This window comes from Pyrus communis, chromosome 5, assembly GCF_963583255.1.
Source record: "Pyrus communis chromosome 5, drPyrComm1.1, whole genome shotgun sequence".
Lineage (NCBI taxonomy): Eukaryota > Viridiplantae > Streptophyta > Magnoliopsida > Rosales > Rosaceae > Pyrus > Pyrus communis.
In genome coordinates, this window is record NC_084807.1 from 6,250,535 (window position 1) to 6,261,381 (window position 10,847).

At 33.5% G+C, this 10,847-nt stretch overlaps 1 protein-coding gene across 1 annotated transcript; it reads left to right on the plus strand.

Annotated features, from left to right (window-relative positions):
• Nucleotides 1–453: 453 nt before the first annotated feature.
• Nucleotides 454–6,874, plus strand: LOC137734606 (very-long-chain aldehyde decarbonylase CER1-like). The gene is made up of 10 exons (XM_068473845.1): nt 454–591; nt 925–1,148; nt 1,297–1,526; nt 2,332–2,551; nt 4,047–4,422; nt 4,617–4,724; nt 5,714–5,914; nt 6,021–6,113; nt 6,216–6,389; nt 6,472–6,874. The coding sequence occupies exons 1-10, from the start codon at nt 532–534 to the stop codon at nt 6,652–6,654; spliced, it is 1,869 nt and encodes a 622-aa protein (XP_068329946.1). The 5' UTR covers nt 454–531; the 3' UTR covers nt 6,655–6,874.
• The last annotated feature ends 3,973 nt before the right edge of the window (nt 6,875–10,847 follow it).

The window sequence follows — 10,847 nt, forward strand, 5'->3', positions numbered from 1 at the left end:
GACATTATATAAGGCAAGTGCGTGCCATTAATGTACATTACAACCATCGTTGCATATAATAAATTTTCACAACCTATCTCCAACTCCATAACCACTTTTACAGCCACCTTGCTATTGGACTTTGCGTACATCTTCGCCGAATTTTTCAAAATTCTCGACAAAATGAGAATGCTAGACAAACTAAATTTATAGATAAAATTTTGTAAACTAAATGATATGAAAGTTGATAATTAAATTATGACTTACGCGTTAATAAACGGGCTCATTCCTATTGATGACACATAATTTAATTTGTAAATTTAGTCTATAAATTTAATCTTTCTAGCATTACCCGACAAAATATCTGAATGGAATTAAAAACCTTGCATTTTAGGCACCGCTACGCACACAATAAATAAACGTAATCATTGCTCCAACTTCGCAACAAAAACTCTCATGTAGCATCGACAAACTACTATATATACACATACCCAAAGCTAAAACTGTCAACGTGCAAAGCAGCCAGCTTTATTAGCAAAGGAAAAAAAAGATATGGCTACTACTCCCGGAGTTCTCACCGACTGGCCATGGACTCCTCTTGGAAGCTTTAAGGTCTCCCCTTCTACAAACCCTAGCTCCCACCCTCTCTCTCTCTCTCTCTCTCTCTCTCTCTCTCTCTCTCTCTCTCGTACCTACAATGCCACATACCGAAAATTTTAAAATGGACCGCCCCATAGTATGAACGAGGTGAATGAACAACTGGTTTGCGAGGCCAATAATGCAATGGCTCTGAACAATCAAGAATCTCGATGCATGCTATGCTCCAGTCCATACTAGAAAACTTTGTTACCTCCCCCGTTAAGATTTTTATTGTATATACATTATCGATACATGATATACTTTGATGTACTAATAACTTAAAGTTTGTGATATTGGGGTTTTCAGCATGTGGTCGTGGCTCCTTGGATCATTCATGGTGCATACTCGTATTTCGTTAAAGATGAGAAAGATAAAGATCTATCTTATTTCCTCATATTTCCATTTATGCTGTGGAGGTTTCTCCACAACCAGTTATGGATCTCTCTTTCTCGATATCGGACGGCCAAGGGCAATAGCCGGATTGTCGACAAGGGTCTTGAATTCGAGCAAGTCGACAGAGAAAGAAACTGGTACCTATAAAGAACTACATCAGTCGACAGCGGATTCTTAGCTAAAAGATGCGCTGCCTGATTACAATCTCAGAAAGATGTCTTATAACCAATCCATTTAAATGTTTTTAATTATATCTTCTTCTTTTTAATTTTTCGTTGGGTATAGGGATGATCAAATATTGTTCAATGCAATTCTATTCTATCTGGGGAGACACTTACCTGGGGCTGTAAACCTGCCATTTTGGAGGACAGATGGAGTTATTCTAACGATTCTACTTCATGCCGGTCCAGTGGAGTTTCTCTACTACTGGCTCCACAGAGCACTTCACCACCATTTCCTATACTCTCGCTACCACTCACATCACCATTCCTCCATTGTCACTGAGCCAATCACTTGTAAGAATATTATCCAGATACCTTCTCCAGTTAATTAGTAGTATACTTCACTTTCTCTTGGTACATTAAAGTGTTCACACATTTCTTGTGTGAAGCAGTTTTCTGCTCTTTTTAAGAAAATATATGGGGGAGAGATGCCGGAGAGTCATGTAAAAATAGAGGGATTGAGAAAAAGAGAGAAAACATGATAGTGGAGAGAGGTTTATATTTTTATTATTATTTTTTAAATTAGAAATATATTATAAAGATATGTGGGTGAGGAAAGAAATAAAGAATTCAGTTTATGTGAAATTGCATTACTATCTATAATTTTATTTTGTGATATATGACCAAATTGTCTTTACATTCTCTTTTGATAGACAAAGCAGATTTCGTTAATAGGTAACTAGCATATGCCTGCATACAAACACTTTGTGTGAGTATTTTTTATTTTTATTTTTAAAATGGGAAGGAGAAAGGGAGAGAGGGAGAACGTGGAAGTGAGAGTGGGAAGAAGTTTTTGTTTTTTATTTTTTATTTTTTATTTTTTAAAATTAGATATATGCTAAAATCATATGTAGATGAGACTTAAATGGAAAAACAATAAATTTTGATTTTGTGAAATGACATTATTGCCCACAACGTTTTTGTTAAGATAGAAAATTAAATGGTCTTTTCACCATCTTTTAGTTGACAAAGAAGATTTTGTTAATACATAGTTTAGATTTAGATGTATGTGAAATGATATAAACAGAAAATCAGTGTGAAATGATATAACGGAAAATAATTGTTTTGAATGTATATTTTTGTTTGATGTATCGTGCAGCTGTGATTCACCCATTTGCGGAGCACATCTCATATTTCACACTCTTTGCTATACCATTGTTGACAACTATACTCACCGGGACATCTTCTATCGTAAGCTTTGCTGGTTATGTAAGTTATATCGACTTTATGAACAACATGGGACATTGCAATTTTGAGCTCATTCCAAAGTGGCTCTTCACCATTTTCCCTCCTCTCAAGTATCTCCTTTACACCCCATCGTAAGTCCCGCTTTGCCCTCATTTACTATTTTTATACAACCGGTTATAGGGAAAAATTATTTTATACGAGTCTTGGAAATATGCATATGTCATACACATAATTAGTAATAATAAATTTACACAGTTTTATTGAAAATTATTCTGGTCCTAATGTTATTGCTTTTGTAAGAAATATCACAAGAAAATAAAAAACCGAAATCGTTTTATAACGCGAGGAATAATTATGGTACATATATACACCTAATCTCTGATCTCATCCAAGTGCCGTACAAAATGTCTACGCAAGCAATTTAATAATTCTCACAACAATACTGTGAATCTCTAAAGATTTTTTCAAGTAACATATATTCAAAAGATACTCTACATAATATATGTAAAGTAAATAATACATTTTTAATGGACCCGAAAAGTATATTATTTTATCTACTTTTTATTATGACACATAATTTATCATTTGATTATCTGTTACTTAGAAAAATATGTAGAGATATTTTTTTTTGAATTTTGCATTTATTAGATAGAAGATAAATGCAAATGAGACTCTCCATAGAATCTATCTTTTTATATTTTTAGCACAACGTTTTATAAAATTAGAATAAAAATTGACGTTAAAGTGTAAGGTAACAAAAAATCTATGAATAATCTTAATTTTAAAACAGCCTCTTTAACATTTTTCAGCATAGAACTGTGGACATTGCCCAATAAATGGGCGGGCGGGCGGGCGGGCCATAAATGTCTTTACAAGAAAATAGATTTCTGTCACGGTGAGAGACTGTTATAGTCTTATTGCGTGTGTTTGTTTGACTGTCCACGTTTGAGCGAGTTGTCAAATTTTACAGGTTACCAGGAATCTTGGTCCAACCAACATCATTGTCATATATACCCCTGTTATATATCACTATTATTGTTAGCCTTTAGTTATTTATTACTTTATATGAATAATTTCTTGCTTATGTGTTTATCTGAGAAGTACCCACAAGATGTGGTTTTTTTTTATATTTATGAATACATCGATATCTTTACATTAAGAGAAGAAGAAGTTTGGCTAAATTATATAATGAGTAGCTAAACTTAATATCAAATTCACCATTCATGAAATTCGAACCTAAAACCTTTCACTTCCAAATGAAGAAGAATACCATCAGACCATAGAAATAAGTGATAAGATGTAGTCTTTTAGTTACATAGACGTATTGACAATTTTGTATTGTTTTGGAACAAAGTAAAATAATACAAAATTGTCAATTCACAAACACCTAATCTTAAAACAAACAGAAACAGCAATCTTAGGCTTAAATATAAATGACAAAAGAAACCCTAATTCTTATCCTACGAAAAAAAAAAAAAAAAACTCTAAAACATATAATACTAAAATACGTTTACATAATCAAATGACTAAATACCCAATTAAATTCCGTCACCATTTTTTAAATATTTTTAGGTACTAATGATAGTTCTCTCTGTATTTAATTAAAATTTTTGACATGCATTGCAGATACCATTCTTTGCACCACACGCAATTCAAGACCAATTACTGTCTCTTCATGCCAATCTACGACTACGTATATGGCACCACGGACAAATCAAGCGATCCACTTTATGAAACTTCACTCAAGAGGGAGGAGGAATCGCCAGATGTCCTCCATCTAACCCATCTAACCACACCCGAGTCCATCTATCATCTACCGCTAGGATTTGCTGCCTTAGCCTCCAGGCCCTACACAAGGACGTGGTACTTGTGGCTGATGTGGCCTGTGACGTTGTGGTCTATGATGATAACTTGGATCCACGGCCGTACATTTGTTGTCGACAGGCACCGCTTTGACAAGCTCAGATTACAGACTTGGGCCATTCCCAAGTACAGTTTGCAAGTGAGGCCCCACCCTTAATTATTACAGACTGGTGTTTCTTGTTGTTATCATCATCATCATCATTCATCATCATCATCATATTTAATGAGATCTGGTTTAATTTGTTATCTGTAAATTTCAGTTCTTTATCGTCGTCGTCGTCGTCGTCATCATATATAAGGAATATAATTTAATTTGTTCTTTGTAAATTTCAGTACTTTATGCAATGGCAAAATGAAGCTATCAATGGTTTGATTGAGGACGCCATACTTGAAGCAGAGGAAAAGGGTGTCAAGGTTTTAAGCCTAGGTCTCTTGAATCAGGTAATTAAAAAAATCTAAAGCCTCAAATGTCTATGATAAAACCAAAAAAAATAAACAAATTAATTAATTAATTAAAAAAAAAACTAATGTTAATGACAACAAAAAAAACAAAAACATGGTAGACCATGTTTCTAAAAAAGTGTTTTTTATCAAAGCATAATAATCAGTGTCCATTTAATGAAAATTTTAAATGTTAAGTATATCTCCACTTATTTTACAAAATTATAATCATTGCCTTTATATTTTTTTTTGACAATTATTATATTATATTAACTACTATATTCTTTTTAATTATTTTATATATTTACCGTAGTTTATACAAAAGTTCACCAAATACTCAAACACTATTTTTCTGTTAAAAGCATTTTTACCAAAAAAAAAAAAAAAGTTTATGAAACACTCAACAATTTTATTTTACAGCTGTCTTTTCTTACAGCACAATAAAAACAATTTTTTTTAAGAAGCACACCAATACTAAACTAGTCCTAAGTCTCTTGTTCAATCAGAAGTTAATTAATTTTACCAAAATCCTCACTTCCAAATAAATAATAGAATTGGGATGGATAATATATCTCAGATATTTGTCAGTGTATTTATATCTATATATAAATAATATTGGTTAATGCATGGTCTATTGAGAAGTATTTGTCTATGTAGTAGGGTACTCTAAATTTTAGTTCACTGATGGTCCAACCCATATGGTACCGTGTCGGTAACGTCATCATTTGTCTGGCCCATTTAGAGATTCTGTCACTTCACTGTTGATTTGTCGATTGTCAAAAATTGATATGCAATGTAGCATTCTGATTCAGTACGCATATTATATAAATAGAAATATAATACATGATTACAGAGAACCCATTTTGTATAAATCTCTCCCCTTGAATTAGGACCACATTTATTACTGCGCAGTGTATTTATTTCCAATTTTATCTATTCAAATTTCAAACAGTTGTTTATTTATTTAATTTCCATATATTTATATGAAGGGTGAGGAGTTGAATAGATGCGGCGGTCTCTACGTTCAAAGGCATCCGCACCTAAAAATCCAGGTGGTGGATGGAAGTAGCTTGGCTGTGGCAGTAATCCTAAACAGCATTCCAAAAGGGACAACCCAAGTTGTTCTTAGAGGCAAACTCACAAAGGTTGCTTATGCCATTGCCCATGCTTTGAGCCAGAAGGGTGTCCAGGTAAACATATACATATCATGCAGTCATGTTGGCATGTCGTGTCTAATCCCTTGTAAGTAAGATTATGTTTCCTCATATCTTCTAACCTAAATTGTAAATCTCTCAGGTAGCTACATTATATCAGACTGAGTATTTGAAGCTCACCAAATCACTAGGCACTGAAAGTAATTTGGTAGTTGCAAAAAGTTATGCCCAAAAGGTATCAACTGTTGCATTTTCCGAATTCTAAATTCTCTTTATCTATTTAAATATCTTTATTTATATTTTGGATAATATTTAATGCCAATTGATTAATTTGCAGATATGGTTAGTGGGTGATGGACTGACCGAGAAAGAACAGATGAGTGCACCAAAAAGAACATTATTTGTTCCCTTCTCACAATTCCCACCTAAAAAATTGCGCAAGGACTGCTTTTATCACTACACTCCAGCAATGAAGACGCCCACATCTCTTGAGAATGTTCACGCTTGCGAGGTAAAGCTCTATTCACTTATTCATCATTTTTCCCGAAACTCTAAACCCTAAACGCTAAACCTATCTTTTTATGCGACGACAGAACTGGTTGCCAAGAAGGGTGATGAGTGCATCGAGAGTAGCAGGAATAGTGCATGCCTTGGAAGGTTGGAAGGAGCATGACTGTGGTTACACCATGTCCAACATCGACAAAGTTTGGCAAGCAAGTCTTGTGCATGGGTTTCAGCCTCTGACGATCAGTACCATTCACACCAAAAATCAGTGATCTACAGCTTAATATTTAAAAAAAAAAAAAAAAAAAAGTTACTTAGTGCACATCTATCTTATAACATTTATTCATGATTATCCCTTGTTTCAGTTGCGTTATAATGTGGTAATGCTGGCTATATTTCTATGAACAGCTAGCTAGATGTTATCATCGTATCATATTGTTGTTTATGAGTATTTCTATATTATATAAATGGATATCACTTTGGAACTATTCACCGGGAAAATTTGATCGTTATTGATCTTTTGTTAATACTTGGTGGTTTTAATATACCAAAGTATATATATATATATCTCAACAACTTAGACCATCTTCAAAGGAGATGCAAAAAATGCCACATATACATAATAGTAACAAATGACATACCATTTACCCCAACCAAGATGTCAAAGATAACATGGAAAAAATGCTAAGTTGACATGGATAAAGAGATGTTAAATTTGAAGTTGCCTTCAAATTTTGATTTTTGCTATTTCCAAAGACATTTCACTTGTCTTACCTTAAATGCAAGCATTTTTAAGTATTATTTTATTCTTTTCAAACCAACAATAATCCAACTTTTTTTTATTTATTAAAAACAACATAAATGAAGCAATAAATTTGGGCATATCGGGTGGAAGGAAAATCTTGACAATATGTCAAATTGTCAAGTCAACCATCCAATTGAAATTTGATGTAAAGGAATTACATGTGTATGTTGAAAGTGAAACCTGTTAGAATTTCGACTCTGATTATCAAAAATATAATTCAAATTATAAGCTATAATTTTGGTATAAAATGAAAGGAAGAAGAAGGAATGATTTCATAGATTCTCATTGATACATGCTGAGCATATGAGCTCAATATCAGTACAAACATATATAACCGTTGGAAGAGAGAGAGAATTAATAAACTCAATCAATCTTAGCCCTCCATTGTAACTAGGCTTTGAGCCAATGACAAGTGTACTTAGAGATGACAACGGTTCGGTTTGGGGACGGAAATACTATATCCATCCCTATAACAATGAAAATTAACCATATCTATAACCGCAAATTAACTATCGGGGATTATCCATAACCATATCCACCGAGTAACGGATTTTCAATCGGTTATCGGTTATATCCATCTTCATAAAAAAATTAAAAAAAATTATATTCATCCTATTGATGCACTATAAATTTTAGTAAATACTAATTCCATCATTAAATAGCAACATCCAATTACAAAAAACATAACAATATATTTGAAGTTGTTCATGATAAGCCAATATGATAAATTGGTCCAATAAAAAAGAAAAAGAGGACAAAAGCAAATACGAAAGGAAGACAAAACAAATTGATTCAATGAATTAATTTCTTGACAGTGAGACTCTTGAATAGAGATGAATCTGATAAACTTGGAACATTTGATAATTGATATATAAAATAATAGTATTGAATTGATGAGGTTGTTGGTATGCCCCATGCATGATGTTTGGTGCATAATAAATATAGTATAGGGTTTGATGCATGCATAATGAATTAGTATAGGGAGGGTTCAGTAAATTGAATAAAACTATATTATATATCAAATACACACACACACACACACACAATATATTCGGGTCGGATTTGGGGATGGATATGGATTGGGGACCCCTATAACCATATCTAAAACCATAACCGAATAAAGTTCACGGTTTTTCCCCATATCCATACCATACCTGAATTTTCATATCCAAATCCAATTCATTCGGACAGTTATCCACTGTTATTGGGTTTAACGGTTAGAATGGTCATCCCTAAGTGTACTATTACATAGCTTATGACCTAATAAAAGAACTCTCCAATAGCATAATTACTTGTGTAAAATCTTTATGGGATTTATATTTCAACACTGTGTCTTAAAGCCTTTCATATTATTAAAATTTCTCGCATTAAATATTTTTGGTGCAGTTTATCTTTATAGCTCTCTCTAAGGATATGACACTCCTACCACGTTTACTGCTACGCAACACTTTCGTTCAGAGCTTAGCAAACAATTCTACTTCAAAGTACACGTTTTTTGTGACATAATGATAGGATTTTTAGTACATGCACAAATAGGGTTAAAATTACTGAAAAATACTTGCAAGAATAAAAGGTAATTGTAGTATAATCGCTCATACAAGGTCGTTGTCCCCAAAAATTATTTGACTAACTTGTAATTAAACTAACTCTCAATTTATTATTAAAACAGACTTTTTATAAAAAATTGGAGAGTTTTGATGTTTTAAAAAATTATATTAACAATAAAAGAAACTTGAAAGTTTGAAAATAATGGCAGCAAAGAAGAAAAACGTTTTTAGAATTAAAATAATTATGAGAAAGACTCGGGTTTAGCTGTCACCGTTAACAATCCTATGCACTTGTATCAACTACTTATGAATTTCCACATACATGCTTTGAAGGTTAGATTTTTCTAATGCATATTTTCCTCATGATGTTTAACCGAAAATGCATATCTAACATGCAACCCGTCTGTGATATTCAAATCAAATATAAACATGCAAAACTCATTAAGCTTTGTGAAGACTGTGAAATTAGGCACCAAAAATATGGGTGCAGACTGAAAAAAACAAGCAAAAAATAGTTTTGGGCTGAGAAACAAAGGCAGCCCAGCACTGAAATTGCTGGCTGCTGCTTTATACAAGGCCCTGTAGCTTTAGGCTGCGGGCTGGCCTTTGGGTCATGGCTGTAAGTGGCAGCGAGCCGAGAAAGAAGGGGCTCGGTGTGCGGGCTAAAACAGAAGGGAAGCCCAATTGGGCTTGGTCTAGGGCTTAGGGTTTAGGGCTAAAAAAGAAGCAGCCCAAGCTGCTGGTGGGCTCGGCGGACCAAATTTTGAAGCCACTTTTTCCTTCAGACACAAAAGGAACTTTTTGGGGTTTCCCTACCAGCAAAGGCTTCAACCATCATTGATCTGTGGCAACCGTTCTTGTCAATTTTCAGATTTTAATATTTAGGGTTTATGGAACCCAAAAAAAAAAAAAAATCATGCTTCTACTTTATTCAATTCTTTGACTCAAAAATTGCGTAATGCATGAAACATATATATATTGACAAATTTATTAAACATATACAATATATATCGGAAGGTAAATATAAATATAGGGGGTTCATGCATCATGGAGAATGTTTTCATGCTTCATGATCGTTTCAAATATCTTCCTTTATTTTAAACATACCTGATTAGCAGAAAACAATAAAAGCCTTTGAATTTGTAGAAGATCCTTCTTGGAAAGCCGGAATTACATCTCCAATACGTTGTACCTCGTTCAACAAAGAAAAATTAAATTGAATCAATAGCATGTATATCAATTCAATAAAATAATAAATTAATCATAAAAAGAATAATTAAAATATAATACTTCCTTGATTGAAGAATAAACTCTCTTTAGCGCAACGTTAAGAGCGTGTTGATAACGTGTTGTAGGCATAATTTACTAAACAATTATGAAGGCCAGAAAGAGAGGGAAAGTGCGGCACAGAGAGAGAAGAGAGAGATGTGTAATTGTGATGTGTGTTCTATTGATTCAATTTAATTTGCCTATGTTGAACGTGATACAATGAATTGGAAATGTAATTCCAGCTTTTCGAGAAGGATCTTCTACAAATTTAAAGGTTTTTATTGTTTTCTGCAAATCAGGTACACTTCAAATAAAGAAAGATATTTGAAACAACTATGCAGCATGAAAACATTCCTCATGATGCATAAACCCCCTATATTTATATTTCCTTTCGATAATTATATTGCATATGTTTCATATAATTATCAATATATATACACGTTTCATGCATTATGCAATTTTCACTATGTGGAATTTGTGAGTCAAAGAATCGAAATAAATTAGAAGCAATTAGGGTTTTTCAAACCCTAGAAATTTCGAAAAAGAATTTAAAATTTATGGGAAATTTTTGGCGTCGCCGCGGCCTAGAATTGCATCGCTGCACTGACTTGACGCTAAGCCAAGCATGCAACTTGAGGCTTGGGCACTGGAACCGTGAGGAAGCGGCCTTTTGGGCTTGCTGCATGTGTGTGAGAATTAGGCATGCGCCTTGGTTCCTTACTGAAGGCCTGCAGTTTTTTTGCCAACATACCAGCAATTTTTTTCGCTGGGTGCTGCATGTGTGTGAGAATTAGGCATGCGCCTTGGTTCCTTACTGAAGGCCTGCAGTTTTTTTGCCAACATA